Source organism: Erinaceus europaeus, chromosome 3 (genome assembly GCF_950295315.1).
Source record: "Erinaceus europaeus chromosome 3, mEriEur2.1, whole genome shotgun sequence".
Lineage (NCBI taxonomy): Eukaryota > Metazoa > Chordata > Mammalia > Eulipotyphla > Erinaceidae > Erinaceus > Erinaceus europaeus.
This window is the reverse complement of record NC_080164.1, coordinates 153,797,772-153,815,374: the sequence shown is the minus strand read 5'-3', so window position 1 is coordinate 153,815,374 and position 17,603 is coordinate 153,797,772. Positions and strand designations below refer to the sequence as shown.

At 40.0% G+C, this 17,603-nt stretch overlaps 2 protein-coding genes across 17 annotated transcripts in view; one reads left to right on the top strand and one right to left on the bottom strand.

Moving 5' to 3' along the window:
- The window catches only part of NSUN7 (NOP2/Sun RNA methyltransferase family member 7), a 38,202-nt gene extending 35,388 nt beyond the window's left edge, over window positions 1-2,814 (top strand). For all 3 annotated transcript variants that reach the window (XM_060188186.1, XM_060188185.1, XM_007526993.3), the window contains one exon: window positions 203-2,814. In XM_060188186.1, coding sequence (XP_060044169.1) covers window positions 203-835 — 633 coding nt within the window. In that variant the 3' untranslated portion in view covers window positions 836-2,814. The remainder of the gene's footprint in view (window positions 1-202) is intronic.
- Window positions 2,815-3,592: 778 nt separating this feature from the next.
- APBB2 (amyloid beta precursor protein binding family B member 2) overlaps window positions 3,593-17,603 on the bottom strand; it is a 420,468-nt gene continuing 406,457 nt past the window's right edge. For all 14 annotated transcript variants that reach the window (XM_060188179.1, XM_060188181.1, XM_060188171.1 and 11 more), the window contains 3 exons: window positions 16,283-16,398; window positions 13,504-13,683; window positions 3,593-7,549 (listed from right to left, as the gene is read on the bottom strand). In XM_060188179.1, coding sequence (XP_060044162.1) covers window positions 7,382-7,549; window positions 13,504-13,683; window positions 16,283-16,398 — 464 coding nt within the window. In that variant the 3' untranslated portion in view covers window positions 3,593-7,381. The remainder of the gene's footprint in view (window positions 7,550-13,503; window positions 13,684-16,282; window positions 16,399-17,603) is intronic.

Genomic DNA, 17,603 nt, shown 5'->3' with positions numbered 1-17,603 from the left:
GTTTATTTTTTCCTGTTAGATTACAAATGGGGATGTTTAAGAATAGAAAAGGTCATTTGCTAAATTTTATAAGGCCTATCAGAGACTAAAACCTAAACACCATGTATTTTATTTTTATATAATTTTTTTGTACTGAAATAATGATGTAATAGACACACTGTTAGTTAACTCCCATGTTTTATGACTGCCTCTGTGATTGTAGCGGGACCCTTCTGAGACAGTGTCTGTGAAAGATGTCTTGGCCCGTGCTGCAGCCAAAGGTCTACTGGATGGGATTGAGGTGGGTAAATCTTCAAAACGGGACAAGAAGAAGAAGAAATCGAGAACAACATTGCCCAAAACTTCCACTGCTGATAACATCCAACAGAAAATCACCGAGTTCCTGAATCGAGAAGCTAACACAAATACTAATCAACCTGAGCGAACAGCAACCAAAACAGCAATTCAGCAGAAAAGTGCAACCCAGGTAGGGCTTTCGTCACAGGTGGTCAAAAAGGCCAACAAGCCTGCCTGCAGTTCTTTAGTGCCTCCATGTATGAAGACTGTATCTTCTAGATTGTATGAACGGCAGACAAGCTGTATCAGACCTCGACCTGAAGACAAAATGGTTGCCTTGAAACCCATAGAAATTGTTTTGCCTCCAGTCATGTTGCCATTTTCAAATTCCCCAGGGATCAGGCCTCACCTGCCGTCTCAACATTTTTGCTATCACTGGGTTGGACCCAAGACTGCTTTTCCTGGCTACTTTTCCACTCCAGCAGTAACCAGAAGAGGGGACAAACCTAAAGAAAACTTACCTTCCTCCCTAGTGAGGCATTCTCGACCATGGCTTTGACTGTTCTGTGGTTTTTTTTTTTTTACAGTGGTCAAGAGAAGTTGATTTCTTTTCAAATTCTGATAGTTCTCTGAAGGTTAGATATCCCTATACAAGATGCTCACTCTTGGTTACTTAGTATCTACTAAATGTGGTACTATCTTCAGGAGACCTAAAACAAATGAGAATCTGTAATGTAGGGGGTTAACAAAGCAGAATTCAGATTTCCCCAGCTCAGTGCTGAGTTGTTCTAGAATGAGCAGTTAGAGTCTTAGTATCAGCTTTTAGAGCTTGTCTCACTCTTACTAACTTTCAATTTGACTTTAGGACACCCGTTTTAAAAGAAAGCAACACATGTCGCTGAAGGGAAACATGATTTGCCTTTTAAGAGGCTTCCTTTCAGGCTCAGTTTGTGAGGCAATTTATTCAAAAGTATAGATACAGAAAAGATGCTGGCCCTCCCACAACTTAGATTATTTTTCAGTCTCTGGTCAGCTGTTTCTTCAGTCACTACTCATTAATTTTTTTTAATATCAAAACATTCTTTGAACAGGGATAATGTGAATTTTTATTTTGTGATTGAGTATGAGCAGGAAGAATATGCAGTCCCAAAGCTCTAGATGTCAGTAGTTCAGAGGAGTAATTCGTTGACAGTGAAAACTGGTCTCCATGGGAAGAGCTCTGAGGAGCCTGAGCAGACTGAACACTATCAGTTCTCCCTTCTGACTATGTCAAATACTTTGTGACTATAAGCAAATTTCCATCTAAAAAGTAATAATTTTGAAGAGGCAAAGCAAAGTGATATCTTTTGTTGAAGAAACTTATAAAATGTGTGATTCTACTCAAGTATCAGGTGAAATAGTAAGATACAAGTCATTTCAAATGGCACACAATGATCAAACATTGGAAAATAATCTCTGATGCACAATTAAAATACATTACAGCACGATGTTAACTATATTAAGAGTCAATTCATCTTGAATGTATTATCAATTGCCTACCAAGAATTAGTATGATTATTATTTCTGGGTCTATTGATACTTTTCATCATGGCAACAGAAATTGTTTGACATTCAATCAAGTAAGCTATTAACAGTAAATCTGATTGTTTTAAAATGTTCAGATACATTCATAAAGTTTGAATTTAAAGTTCTAGTCTCAGAATCCAGTTGTGTTGAACAGTGCTATATAAATTACAAATTACTAAATCTTCAGTTCAGGTGGCAATAATTTAGACAATTTTCTTCAAGATGTATTATTTATGTCTACATCCGTTCTAGTTTTATATATTTTTCTCATCTGAAGTAAGGCTAAAAAATGGTAGATTTCTTATTTTTAATTTTAGCTCAAGATTGATATTTATGAGTAAAATGTAAAATGTGTCCGTGAAAAAGAAGAATTTTTATGTGTGTGCCAGGCTTATTGTATTTTAAATGCCCAAGGAATTCTTATATATTAAATCTGACTCCTAAACAGTACAGAAATCTTAAAGGCTCAGCTTATTTTACTAATTTTAGAAGTAAACAATGGTATAATCTGTTGGCTCTGAAAAGTATAGTATGTTTGATCCTTGCTCTTCCACTCTCACTTGGTTTAGAGTACTTACTCCATGCTGTTAGGAGACCAGTCCAGCTCAGACTGGATTGAGCTTTGTTTAGTAAACAGCTGGTATTTTATTCCAAGAACCTTCAATCCCTTTCTTGCCCTCTCCCTGCTGGCTCAGGCTAAGAAGTATTCCATTGTCCAAAAGTAGCAGGGTTCAGATTTTTATGTTTATGTGCTAAGTTAGGGGAGAAAAAAAAACACACCACCTCTCACTGTTATGAAATAGATTAAATAGTTCGGAATATTTTTCTGATCTCCATAGTAGCATGGGATTCATGTTCTGTTGCAGTTCTAGGCACTTATTTTTCAGTAGCTCATAGCTTGCATCTTGTCACTGAATTCCTTTTCTTTTTATAAGTATATGGAGATTATGAATTAAATGATTGATTACTTAAGTCTGAAGTTTTCTTCTTTGAGAATTTTCTGGAAAGAACATGATCAATTATTTGAATGATCTGGTATAGTAAAAAGAAAAATGTACTTTGGATAAAAGCAATTATCAAGAATTCTAGTGAAGAATATTAATTACACTGACATTTTTTCTTTCTTGAGCTCTTAGTAAGTTATACAAGTATGGCATCAAACATACCAGTACCAAATTCAGTATTTTACTCTTAAATTATTTACCACTTCATAATTTCTTGAGTTGTTGCTTTTGACAGAGTAAAAGGAAGAAACTACTAGGCAAAGTGCAAGATGAACAACAACAACAACAACAACAAAAACCCTTGAAATATTATTCGTCTTCCATTTGTCTAAGAGTTAAAAACAAAATCAGATCAGCTGTTTTCCTAATTACCTTTAAATTTAGTGCCTGTATAACTGTATTCTAAATTTGTCATATCAGACTCTCAAGGGAAATGAAAGACTATCTCAATACTAGAAAACTGCTTACACAATTCTCAGGCTAGTGCCTAAGTGGTGTGTGTCCAGCCTGTGTCCCTCCTGACCAGCAAATGTGAATGGTGTGATCAGTCACACAAACATTAAGTTACCTTCTGGTTCTTACCAGGTGGACATATGCAAAACTGACCAAAGCAAATCATGTTACTAAAATAATTTCTTAAACTTTTAAGAGTCATTTGAAGATGAAATGACTAGCATGCTGTCATTAAACTTATATTTCTGTTCCTATACATATGCAACTGAGATGCCAGATAAATAAGCCAAACATTTTACGCAGCTAAGTTTATTCTCACAACAAATTACATTTAAATGTGTAAAACTAGTTGACAGGAAAAGGGGCAAAAGGAAAAACCAAGCGTTCTTTCAGAATAAAACAAGTTGCTTTGGATGGCAGGGAGTATGTTCTCACTGATAAAATGTGAATAGTACTTTTCCCTGAAGCTGAAATCAGTTACTACTGCCCATGTAACACGTATTAGCTGTGCTTTAGGTTAAGTGATCCTGGCTAACTAGAGAGCTAATGGTGTTACTAGGCAAATATCAATTAGGGAAACATTCCTCATGAAATCTGTGTGTGGTGCTATGCGCTTAAGAAATGACTGTGTCATATAAGGGGAAAAGATACAGGGCTCTTGGCAAATAGCCTTGTGTAGAATTATTTCATAAACATCCATCATAAAATTATAAAGTGAGTTTTTAAAAAAAAAAAAATAGCAGTGCCAACAATTTATCACCACGAACTTACGTCAACGGAAATGATCCTAATGTCCCTCATGCAGTCAAACAGACACAAGGGGAAAAAAAAAACAGTAGACCTAACCAGCTGTGTGTGGTCTTCTATCCTGATGGAAACAAAGAGCACATGGATGTGTGTGTCTGTCTACTAGATGAGCTCACACATATTGGGAGGGATATAAAATGAAGCACTAAGCAGTGCTGTAAGTTTGCAAAGGAAAGTTTTCAACCATAGGCATGTTGGCTCTTCCCCTTGATGCTGACAAGGAGCACATATTATGAGGTGGCACATCTGCGTCTATCTAGCTGCTTTTAAAAAATAAAAGGAACTTTAAGCATTTTGCCTTTTTCTCTACGTATTCCAATAAAAATGTGACTACAAATCATTACAAAACCACCTTGTAGGCAATGTATAGTTCTGAGATTACTTAGACCTGGATACATTGTAAGATAATATCCAGTAAAGATAATACATTAACACAATAATGCAGTCTATTTCAGTAAAAATAGAATAAATAAAATAAAAATATCTTAAGCTGTATTTAACAGGTTAAGTAAAAAAATGATAAAACATACAAGGCATTGTGAACATGGCTGCCTGTTTACGGAATCAGATATCAAGAATGCATAGGTAACTGAAGTGTCACTACAACATCAGGTAAAACACTGGCATCCTTTCACAGAAAAATACATACATACTTTCATACATACTTTTTGGCCATGGCAGAAAGTGTCTGAACATATGGTTTAACATAAGAACTTTTACAAAATTAATTGTATTTAGTATGCAAAGCTATTTTCAAAACAAAATACCTGCAGTAAGGTTTTCAATATGTAAAGGCTATCATTCATCTTAATGCATCCTATAATTGCAAATATATATATATATATATATATAATCAGTTTGCTACTTAAAGCTAGCTCAGTATTCCTGAACCTGAAAACAAACACATATCTTAAAAAAAAATAAGAAAGGGCAATTCTGGTAGAGATTTCCAATGTAAAAGTGGATTACTTATTCAGAATTTTGAAGTTTATCGCATTAGAATGTTTCACTATGGAGGTCAAGATGAATGAATAATCGCCATGAACGACTGAATTTTGAACAGCGTTTAAAGGGCAACAATGAGGATTTTCTTAATGCTATAGTTTTGATGGCACTGGTTACTTAGAATAGGCTTGGACTACAGGCTGGCAGGCAGCACCTTCCTGGATGCTAGTGGGGCAAGGGTGGTTCAGTGGCATATAGGCTGGTGAGAAGCATCCTTCTTTTTCTACAGTGGCACTTTTTTATGTCATAACACTTGAATGCTAACCACAATTCTCAAATTCTGAGAGGGAACAGAGACTAGAGATCTGCTCATTCCATCATGTTCTCTGGCGGCTTAGGTTCTTGAGTTAAGAATCTCTCTTATCACTATTGTCTCTGGAAACCTCATGGGTTGAATAGGTGATACTGCATGCAGGAGCCTGTCCTCCTAACATTGATGAGGCACATTGAAGGAAACAGTCCTGAACGGAGAGTGGGCAGTGGTGCTATAATAATGAATAATTTGGACATGTTTCCATTTACCCAGACAATTCTAAAACTTCCTTGACAATAATTAGAATATGCCCCAGAGTGATTATAGAAAGGCCCTTTCAGACAGGTGTAGCAGAACACAGTAAGAAAGAGTTGGGAAGTCTGAACTCCAGTATTAGTTCTCTCAGTAACTTTCATGACATCTTAGACTTGATGACCTATACTTTAGATACTTTGTATTTTAATTCTCAGACGGGTTTAGTAAGTACCCTTCCTCTCCTGTAAGGCTCCAGTGTGATATGAATGTGGAAGCAAGTTTGACAAGTACACAGAAGTGGATAAACAAAGCATCTATAACTGGATGTCGTGACATGCTAATTTTGACATTAAAAAGTAAACAAGACTAATACTTAGATTGATCTCCTTAGCAACTACCTTTTAAAACAAGTCAACAAGAATCTAAATTTATATATCTTCATAGCTAAGTTAACTATGCAGAATGAAAGAAAGTGCTATTTGGCGGGGGGGGGGGGGGGGTATGTGTTAAATAGTCCACGGTTCCTGTGTATATTTTGTTCTGATATGAAAGTTCTAAATCTTGAAAATAAGTGGAAAAATATAAATTAAAAAATATATCTAGTAGAGTTCAACAAATTCTATTACATAAATTTCAAGAATGGTTCAACTGAATTTGTTGCCATGGACAATACATGATGGACAGACAGCTTTCTGGGCAAAAAGCATTAGGGTACGGTTGTGCCAGCTACAGAATCCTAGCAGAATATTTACCTAGGAGGTGAACTAACAACAGAGAATGTGGCAGTAGAAATATAAAACATAAATGGCATTTCCTCAACTCTCAATTGCATATTGGCTAATTAGCAAACCAAGGATGAAAGGCTTATGAGGAATATTTCATTTTAATGTTGTTTTATGTAGAGAATGGCCATAGTGAACTATAATTCTCTAGCTGCATTGTACAATAATAAGGCAGTTTGAAATATGTCCCACCCGATGCATTGTGATTTTGTTAATCTTTTTTTTTTTTATCACAGTTTGAAAACCATCTGAAAAGAAAGGCTATTTTTGTTTGCTTTTAATTACTCAAATTTAGGTGTTTTTTTTTTTCTTTTGATTTTGAAGTTTCACTTTTTTTTGTTCCAACATCCCACAAACAGCTGTAGACATGAAATGGTGTCCCATGTTCAAAGAGCTTGTCAAGGAAGCCTGCCATCTGGGTTCTATGCTGACACTAACAACCAATGTTGTCAGCCAAGGTTCAGTGCTACGAAACACTAAAACAAAAACTTGTCATCCTGGTTTTTTTGTTTGTTTTTAAAGCAATTCAATGGTATCTGGTGTGCAGTGTCTATTCCAATATTGAAAATAGGGCAAAGTGCTGTAGGACTTAAGAGTTGCTTGGGACAGATCCAGCCAAGACGCCAAGAAGAGTAACTTAGGCTTCATTCACCCCAAGGACTCAGTCTTAGTTCACTTGGGGAGTGAGGAGTGGCCATATTCTTCTCTCTGTGTGGAGTTAAGTGATGTTCACGATATGTACAGTAAGAAAAAGACCTTCCACTGTTCATGATGTAACTTACAGCAAAAAAATTTGTCATGCTTCTTTTCATATCATGTGATGGTGGCAAGACGAGAGAACATGCTTGTCTAACACTGGTTAAAGATAAATTCTCTGAAGACAAAGCATCAGCAATTGGAAGGCCAGATATCAGTTCATCTTCTTTAGTGTAGCTATTCAATCTTCAGGTAAATAGTACAGAATCCTTTACCATTCGGAGCTATGGCATTTCTGTGACAGGGCGTTTCTGTTTCAAAGTGTCAATGAGGGATAAGACCCCTCGTTTTACATTGGTTGTGACTCTTCTGGTCACTGAGTCTGCTGGCGGAGGAGGTGGTCGAACTTTCTGTGAAGGTGGCCTGGCTACCAAGCACTTCTGATACCGTAGCTGAAATGAAACAAGAAATGTTTTATGGTAGTTAATAATGAATCATCTCTTCTCATTTAATGTGTTTTTTTTTTTCCTTTTTAGGGTTTTCATATTTAATTTTTCCCAACTTCAATATCATTCAAGCGAGGAAATGTTGACTTACGGAATTACTGTTTTCCTGGGGGTATATTTCCACATTTCTCTGTTATTTTAATTCATCACTGATATATTTACTCCCACAGTTCACAATTTCATTCCTAAATGTAAATCCAGGGTTTTTTTTCCCCCCTCCATAATGGAGTCTTTCTTTTTTTTTTTCTTCTTCTTCTTCTTTTTTTTTTTTTAAAGATTTTTATGAGAAATGAGAATATGACAGAAACGCAGACAGGCATAGCTCTATGCACTACCACTAAGAAGTCAACCCAGCCTCAGTGTGGGTGTTTTAAATTATCTTAAAAGATTACGTTGGGTTCTGGCAAAATAGCTCATTTGGACAGTGCACCTACTTTGCCATGTGTATGACCCAGCTTTGGTCCTGGCTCTTACCACACTGGAGGAAGCTTCAGAGCCCTGGTATCTTTTCCTCTATCTGAAAAAAGTCAGCTCAGAGTGATGAAGTGCCAGTGACAATGAAAAGATAATAAATAAATAAGTCATCATTCGGTTCAACAAAGGTGTTCTGGCTTTTGTCAATCTTTCCTTACATCAGTTTCCACCCTACTGTGTAGATAGGCTGAAATTAATATACCTCATAGTCAGAAAACTTATGAAAAGAGGAATTGGGAGAGTTAAATTATCGGAGATACACATCCATGCACAATGTAGGCACTCAGTGGCTTACAGAGAAACAATGTGGGAAAGTTTGTCAATTATGGGAATTGCTATGACCTCAGGCAATTTATTCAGTCTCAGTGAATCTCAATTTGTTCAGCTGTGTAATGGCTGAAGAACAGGGCCCTTTACAGAGTGTATTTCAATTAAAGAACACTTGCAGAATGCCTAGAATAGGTCTAGCAACAGAAAACTCATCAATGTTTTGCTCTTTTCCCTTATTTCTTGCTTCAATTAAAAATGACAATTATCAAGATTTCAGGATGCATTTTATATGTAATTTAAATCTTAAGGGATTATCATTACTATTATTTTTAAATCCATGAGCAACTGGCGCCATGAGTACTTCTGTCCTCCAGGAATATAACACATTGCATTCACTTTTATATGAATGCAAGAATAATCCTTCCAAATTAGAAGAAGTTTAAAGTGCACCGAGTCTCTTTTTTCTAAACTAAGTGCTATAAATTAGTTCCATAGCTGATTTTTAAAAACCTCTTTAAATATTAGTGAGTTCCTCTCTATTGAAATGATACCAGGCTGATGCTTCCCCGAGTAGTAATCTCATTATCTTTAAGTTCCATTTCCTCACTAAATCACCTATTACAAACTGTCCCAATGTTGTCATGGCCTGGAGGCCACAAAGCCAGCCTCTATGAGCCCAGTCAAAGGAAAATGGATGCATCACATGTCTCCTCACATATCTCCTCTGTATTACAGCCCACATCACATCCTTCTAAAGCCCGGCTTTACAAGGCAGGTATAACATCATTGAACACTGGACAAGGAATGTATAATGCAACATACTGTACAGCCAGAATCATTAAAGATCTCTGTCTTATTCCAAAATTTCCTCAGATTTCTTCAACTGGGGCTATGCTACACAGCTGCAAAATGTCTGCAAACTAAGAAGATTCAAAAGGATATATCACTACCATTGCTATTTCAGAGAACATAAATCCATGCACAGGTGTTTCAGATGGACAATCGTGCAGATTGGAGTCAAGAGGAAAGCTCACAGCTAGAAATGCTGAGTGCCAAGGCCAGGTGGTGGTACACCTGGTTGAGCACACATGTTACTAAATGCAAGAACCTGGGTTCAAGCCGCATGGTCCCCACCTGCAGGGGGGAAGCTTCATGAGTGGTGAAGCAGAGCTGTAGATGTCTGCTTCTCCACTCCTCTCTCAATTTCTCTCTATCATATAAGACATAATAATAAAAGATGCTGAGTCCAGAGTGTCAAGAGCAAGTCTGATTCTTAACCCCTTGTTTTATTAGTTTTCTTCTTTAGATGCAAGGTTTGGTTTTATTAATAAGCCTTCTACTGGATTGGTGGCAGTTCAGCTGGTTGTCTAAGCAAAATAAGCAAAAATTATTTCTGAGAGAAAATCAGTTGGGAATCAAAACCAGTGATAAAACTAAATTATTTAATTGTCCATCAGCATTTAAATTGTGTAATTAGGGCTGAAAGTCATCCATTTTTAAGGTAAAAACCATATGTTATGATCCTTTTTCAATTTCATGAGATACCTAAATAATCATCTTTCATTTTTGTTTGGATTCACTCTTCCAGTTTCTATTATTTTCGCATAGTCTGGCCATTAGATCTCAATTTCCTCTGCCTGCCTAGGAGGCTTATTTTTGACTAGACCACGAGCCTTGTCCCCTTCCACTATGGTCTTGCTCCTTTCCATGTAGGCAGATCTGAATTTGAACCCTTGATCTTTGAGGGGAAATTGTACCTCCAAGAAAGGACTGTGGAAAAGAAAGCAGATAATGCCTACAGAACACCAGGTTATCCTTTGCCTTCTCCACCCTTCCCTCTCCATTTCAAAGGCATCTTATAAAAGTGAAACATCAATTGTATCTTTTCTCTCATTCCTCACCCTGCCCTCTGCTATCCCATCTCAGCCTTTCTCCTCATGTTCAGGGCGCTATGTCCATGTTACACCCTATTCTAAATCTAGCAACGTATATAACAGGAGAAGGAGTAACATATGTAATAAGCAAATAAACCCAGAGAACTACTTCAACTTCCCTAAGCTCCACTTAAAAAAAAATTGATAGGATAGAGAAAAATTGAGAGAGATAGAGAGAAGAGAGAGAGATAACTGCAGCACTGCTTCCTTGTGAAGTTTCCTTCTCTGCAGGTGGGGACTGGGGGGCTTGAACCTAGGTCCTTGCACAAGGTAAGTGTACGCTTAACAGGATGTACCACTGCCCAGCTCTCCCCTGCCCCCAACCATCTCCACTTCTTCCAGGATTTGTAGCATCTCCTAGCCAGTCTCAACAGCACTCTAATGCAGGCATGTCTCAGTGGTTACTGTATGTGGTTTTCATGCTTGAGGTCTTTCCTCTAAGCTCTGGCACCTCTCGGAAGCACCATGGACAGACAAGCAGAATTTACTAGATGGTGAAGCAGTGCTGTCATGTCTCTCGTTCCTCCTCACATTCCTTCTTTCTTAAAAAATATAAAAATTGGGCCAGGGAGGTAGCTTAGCAGAGCAGCACATGCCTTAGGCCCCGAGCTCATTCCTTGGCATTACATTCAAACCAAACAACCACTCAGCTAAGCAACCACCCCTCCATGACTGACCCAGTCTGGAAAGATAGTACAACAGTAGCACAGGGGACTTGCAGATGAGGTCCCAGGCTTAGTCTCTGATAGCACCATATACATCAGAGCTGAACGCACTAGTGCTCTGGTCAAATTCAAATAGTTACTCTAACCCAAGAAAGAGTTAAACTCAATCTTAAACTCTTAATCTACCACCAAGATTTTGTCCCAACTAATCTATATGATCATTTTAATCAGGTTTTCTTCTATTAGATACAAGAGAGAAATTGAGAAGGGAGGAAGGGAGGGAGGGAGGGAGAGAGAGAGAGAGAGAGAGAGAGAGAGACCGAGACCTGCAGACCTGCTTCACTGCTCATGAAATATCCCCCTGCAGGTGGGAAGCAAGAGCTTGAACCTAGGTCCTTACACGTGGTATCATGTGTGCTCAAGCAGGTGCACCACTGCCCAAGCCTTTAATCAGGTTATACTGACTCTTTTCCATCAGCTTAGAAGATAGGAGAATCTTTCCCATCCTAAAACAAATCAAGCTCTCAATGCTGTATTTCTAACTACCTGTAACAATCAAACTTTTCAAGTTATCTACTTTCAGGGCCATTTCTTACTCTCCCAATCACTTCTCAACCCACTGCAGCCATACACTGTATTTATAGCACTTTCTAACTATAATGGGATTTTGGTTTATGGGTCTCTCCCCTAGGCTCCACAATGAACTCCCCAGGGTCTTAGCCATAAATGGTGCTTGAAGGAAATGAAACATAGGTGCTTGAAATTCAGCGCTCCTTACCCCCAAGCCAAACGATTCTCTATCCTCCCTCCCTCCTTCCCTCCCCCCCCAGCTCATGTTTATACTTACCACCACCCACATCTCTCCCTCCCCTTCCCCCCTCTCATCCAGGGTTATTGCTGGGGTTCTTTGCCTGCACCATGAATCCATTGCTCCAGGCAGCCATTTTTCATTTTTACTGGACAGGACAGAGAGAAATTGAGTGGGGAGGGGGAGAGGGAGAGGGAGAGAGAGAGGGAAAGAGACAGAGAAACATTTGCAGACCTGCTTTACCACTTGTGAAGTGACCACCCTGCAGGCGGGGAGCCGGGGGCTTGAACCGGGATCCTTGTGTGGGTTCTTGTGTTTCATACTATGTGTGCTTAACTTGGTGTGCCACCGCCTGGCTCCCCCTCACCACCACAATTAACTGATTGACTTCTCCACATCAACTGTGTCCTTTCAGCACTGCCCCATCTTTCTTTTGGAGTGTGCTTTTAAAAGCCAGTGGGACCAGCACACTCACCTGCTTACCGGTCCTTGCTGATGACAAACACCACTGGCCCTTCACCCTAGAGATTACACTTCCGTTCTGTTCCAGCAACCCCACCTGCTGTAATAGACTAAACCATGAACTCCAGCTTTGGAATCTTTTGCTCATAGGACCCTCACTGTCACTAGAATGTTTCCACTGCCAGGTGTAATAGGTGCCCAGAGGGTATTTGCTAAATGACTGACAAGGGATCTGCGTTTGGCTTCAAACCCTGCCTGTGATACAGGGCACTGGCTTTGTTATCTGCAAGTGTTGGGGTAGCATGCAGGCTCTGACACCCAGTAACTCTGTGTCCTTGGACCGTTCTTTCTTCTGAGTCTTTATTTAATTTATTTTTGTCACCAAGGTTATCACTGAGGCTTGGTGCCAGCACAATAAATCCACTGCTCCCAGCAACCATTATTATTTTCCTTTTTTTTTTTTTTTTTTTTTTTTGCTGATGAGAGGGAATGGAGAGATAAAGAGGAAGAGAAAGAGAGATATCTGCAGCACTGCTTCACCACTGCTTCATACTGGTGGGGATAGGGTCTTGAACTGGGTCTCACACTCTACTGGGTGTGTCACCACCTGGTCCAAGCCTATTTTTTCTTTTATTTTTCTGTTTTCTTCAATAGGACAGAAAGAAATTGAAAGAGAAGGGGGGAGACAGAGAGGGAGAGAAAAAGACATCTGCAGGCCTGCTTCACTACTTGTGAAGTGTCTCTGCTGTAGGTGGAGAGTGGGGGCTTGAACCTGGGTCCTAGTGTGGGTCCTTATACAAAGTACTATGTGCACTTAATCAGGTATGACACTGCAAGGCACCTGAGTCTATTTTTTCTTAAGTAAAATAGAATTAAAAGAGCTGTTACAAAGGGCTGAGTTAATACATGTAAAAACAATGCACTTAAACCAACTAGCTGAAATAATATCCAATACATTTTTAGAAGTACTGAGTTGGTTCCAAACTGTACTGACTCGCACATCATCAACACATACAGAAATTAAATAGGGACTGAGCTCGTCAAATCAGTTTTAAAGATCACCCTTTTCAGTGTTAATGGACTTGAGTTAATCCAGCCCCATCCAGTCCTGATTCTTCTTGCCCTTATGATTCAGCAAACTGTTTACCCACAGGCATGAGGGTAAAGCATTCCTTTAGAGGTTAGACCTTTTTGCTTTTAAAAGAGAAACATGGCTCTAATTTAGGCATATAAGCCAACACCTGGTGGGGGAGGGTCCAATGGCTCCTGGTGGGGGGAATCACTCACCATGCAGGCGGCCTGGACAGCCTCCGACACGTTAGCAGCATTTGGCTCACACCAGAAAACATGGCACTCAAAGCGCTGGTTCCCGGTATCCATGATGAAGGCAAATGTGTGGATGTCTTTCCCGACGCCCATGAAAGACAGGAATCGCACACGACACTCCACTAAGATTTCCTCTTCATTCTGCAAGACATGTCCAGCCACACATACTGTGAGGCTGGGGAACATCCACAGACTCCCACAGCTCTTCGATCACAGATGCCAGCTTAGCGTGGAGACAAGTGGTATTAAAAAATAAGTAGCCACGCTGGCTTTACAAACGGCTTGCATTTTTTCTGGAAAGGCACATTTCTAAATGTGTCTGAAGAGGATTTTGCTACTGCAGGTGTTTCATTCAGCTTTTAATCTTGCTCTGAACTTCCCTCCAACCGTGGACCATGTGTCCTGTTCTCTTTTCAGCATGCTCTAGGTGCCGTATATACTCCTCACATCTTGCTTGTATGGGGCACCCAGTGGCTCAGAACACATCTTCCCAGAGGAATCCACTGCTGACCTCAGAGTATCCAGGGAAAAGGAGCCAGAGAGTCTCTTCAATCTAGCTCTTTCCAACCCGAGTTTACAACCCGTGTGTGTGTGTGTGTGTGTGTGTGTGTGTGTGTGTGTGTGTGTGTGTGTGTGTGTGTCTGATTGATGAGGAAGGGAAAGACCAGAGCATCTCTCAGCTCTGGCATATACAGTGTCAGGGATCAAATCTGGGAGTCCATTCATGCAAGTCCTGTGCTCTACTGCTGAGCTTTCTCCCAGATTGGATCACATTTCTATCCAAAACTGGAGAAGACAAAAAATTGCCAAATCATTTTTTGTTCTTTTTCACAAACTGGTAATTGTAAGATGTGGTGTAAAGACATGCTCAGAGTCCATTCTCAGGAACATTACATTATCTGCATATTTATTTATTTTTTACCAAAGCTCAGCTCAGTTCTGGCTTCTAATGGTATACATGATTGAACCTGGGACTTTGGAGCCTCAGGCATGAGAGTCTTTTGTATTACCATTCTGCTAGCTCCCTCAATCCTCTACATGCAATTTTGAATATAATCTCAAGGTTGCATTGTGTTCATAGTGTTCATAACAGATAAAATATGCAACTTAGCACTGGACCACTTGGCTCTTGCTCTTCTTATCTCCTCCCAGTTGGAATGCTTGTTTCTCTTAAAACAGTCCACATTCTCTTATGTCAGCCTGCCATTGGATTCCATGCATTTAAGTCTTGCACAATTCTCTTCGTAGCTGCAGCCTTTTCCCAGAAAACTGGCTCAGTCTGCCCACCATAACCACTCTGCTTCCTGTCACCAAATTGTGTTCCCTGGACATACAGAAGATCCCTGTCTTTCTTCTGCATGGATTTGTGGTGTCAAGGCTTGCCACATTCTTACAGAAAGTCTGTTGGTCCCTAAGGACACTCCCTGTGCTCATGAGGGCACTGCTGGCATCTGAGGCCTCTGCAGTTTTTGAATTATTAAATACAGCCAGAATGTAGGGTTTCACATCACTAATCTCTTGGCTTAAGAGGAGAACTTAATGCTAACATGATGCCAACTGGACTTCCCTGGGCAGACAACCCCACCAATGTGTCCTGGAGCCCCACTTCCCCAGAACCCTGCCCCACTAGGGAAAGAGAGAGGCAGGCTGGGAGTATGGATCGACCTGTCAACGCCCACGTTCAGCGGGGAAGCAATTACAGAAGCCAGACCTCTGCATCCCACAATGACCTTGGGTCTATACTCCCAGAAGGTTAAAGGATAGAAAAGCTATCAGGGGAGGGGTGGGATACGGAGCTCCAGTGGTGGGAATTGTACCCCTCTTATCTTATGGTCTGATCAGTGTTTCCATTTTATAAGTAAATTAATTAAAATTTAAAAAAAGAGGTGAATTTAAGTCTGATAGGCCAGGATATTTTCTTGAGCTAAATGATATTTAAATTGAGATGAGAGTCTAGAAGGCAAAGAGGTGGAATGTGGAAGGAGCAGCCCTCACAGAGATGCTGAGGTAGGGAGACCTGACATTTATTCAGGAGGCCAGCAGGGCAGTGAGCATCCTGCTCCTCCTTTGCATGCTAGGCCTGAACCGTCCTATTTGTAGATAGACGTGAAAGCAGGCCATGGCTTTATGACCTCACCACAACAGAGGCTTCACAGAGAAAAGCTTGGAGCCAGACTGACTGGATTTAAATTCTCACCTTACTACTTTTAGCTGGGTGACCTTGGGCACTGACTTACTCAGCCTCAGTTTACCCACACATAAAAGCTCGGGTAATTTCAGTTGAAGTTAATGTTGGCCTCTTTTGAGATGACCAGTGGTCTCTCTGTTTCTACAGTTTGCACAAAGCACCTCAAACCAGACAGCACTGGCCAATCAACACTGAGCCCTGACAGTGAGTGGCTGGAAAAACCAACCTACTCATGAGTTACTACCAGCATCACATAGTCTCCTCCAGAAAATGACTTTAAGCTCTTGTGTACACAGGGAAGAATGAAGCAGGAACACCAGAATAGCAGCTTTGAATCCAAAGGCAAGCAAAGGTGTGCAGAAACCCAGAAGCAAAAGGCATCACCTTTTTTTAAATTTTATTTTTTCCTAAATGAGGGCTGTTTTTATCACAAAGAAGCACAACACCTCAGAGGTCAAGCACTGGCTCTGTGTCTAATTTTCATGGATGATTACTGTCTGCAGACCTCACCATAACCCAGATGTGCCAAGCCTTATCTTCGACCTTTCTTACCTTTTCACTGATGACAGTCACAGTAGCATCGGCCACATTCATGTTCACTGAGGGCCAATCTTCCTTGTCGGATGAGGTCATAAGATTTTCTATGGCATTGTTCAGGGTATCCATTCCTGTGGAGGGATGCGGTAACTGAGACTGGTCCTAGAGCTGTATTTGCCACTCTCAAATGTCAGCCCTAATCGTCCAGTGGAATCTTCACTCAATCTGATTTTATTTTTATAGTCTCAGAATACATTTGATTTGAATATTTCACTGCTCAAAAGATATTTCAACTGCTTCAACAAAAAATGAAGAGTATAAGAACTTCCAGAGATGTGTTACTCAGAGTTCCAGCAGGACCACGGTATTGCTTTTCTCTTGTCTCTTTTGCCAAAGATATTCCAGCCCAAGAGTACAACAGTACTCAAGCAAATGGCATCTTTTTCTAAGCAAAGAGCCTAGGGAAGGGGTGGAGGGTGGGCAAAAGAAGCCCACATCTGCCAGAAGACCCTGTTCTTTTGTCTTATTTTGTGACTTGAGTTATACTGAGTTGGATGGCACCTGTACATGAGCAGTGTGTCTGTGGACATTTCACATACATAGAATCATATACTTATGGGGTCCTTTGTGATTGGCTTCTTTTATTAAGCATGATTTCAAGGTTTATTAATGCTGTAACCTATGCAGTACATTATTTCTTTCTATTATTGAATAAAGTTCCACAGCATGGAAACATTTTTTTATTTTTTTACTTGTCAGTTGGTGAGACACCTGGGTTGCTTTTCCTTCTGGGCTCTAATAAGCAATGTTACTACGAGCATTTGCATGCATGTTTTGCACAGACAGATGTTTTTTTCACTTGGGGGAAGGTATATGTACAAGGTATGTGCCCAGGAGGATTACTGGGTCAAATGCGAACTCTGTATTTCACCATCAGAGAAGCTGCCAAACAGAAGGCTGTTTTCCAGAGTGGCTGCAGCTTTTGCCAACCCACAGTCTCCAGCAATGCATGAGGATTCCAGGTGACACTTTAAGAAGAAAGTACTAAGAGGGGCTGGGCAGTGGCCCACCCTGTTGAGCATTACCCATCACCATGTGCAAGGACCCAGGTTCAAGCCTCCAGTCTCCACGGGCAGGGGGAAGCCTCATGAATAGTGAAGTAGTGCTGCATTTATCTCTTTATCTCTGTGCCCCTCTCTTCTTTCCTCCCTCCCTGCTTACTTTCTCTCTGCCCTGTGAAATAAATGAAAGAAAATAAGAGGAAAAAATGGATTGTTGTGAGACTCAGTGCTTTCACACAAAAATTATGGTGGCAATAATAAAAAAAACATAATAA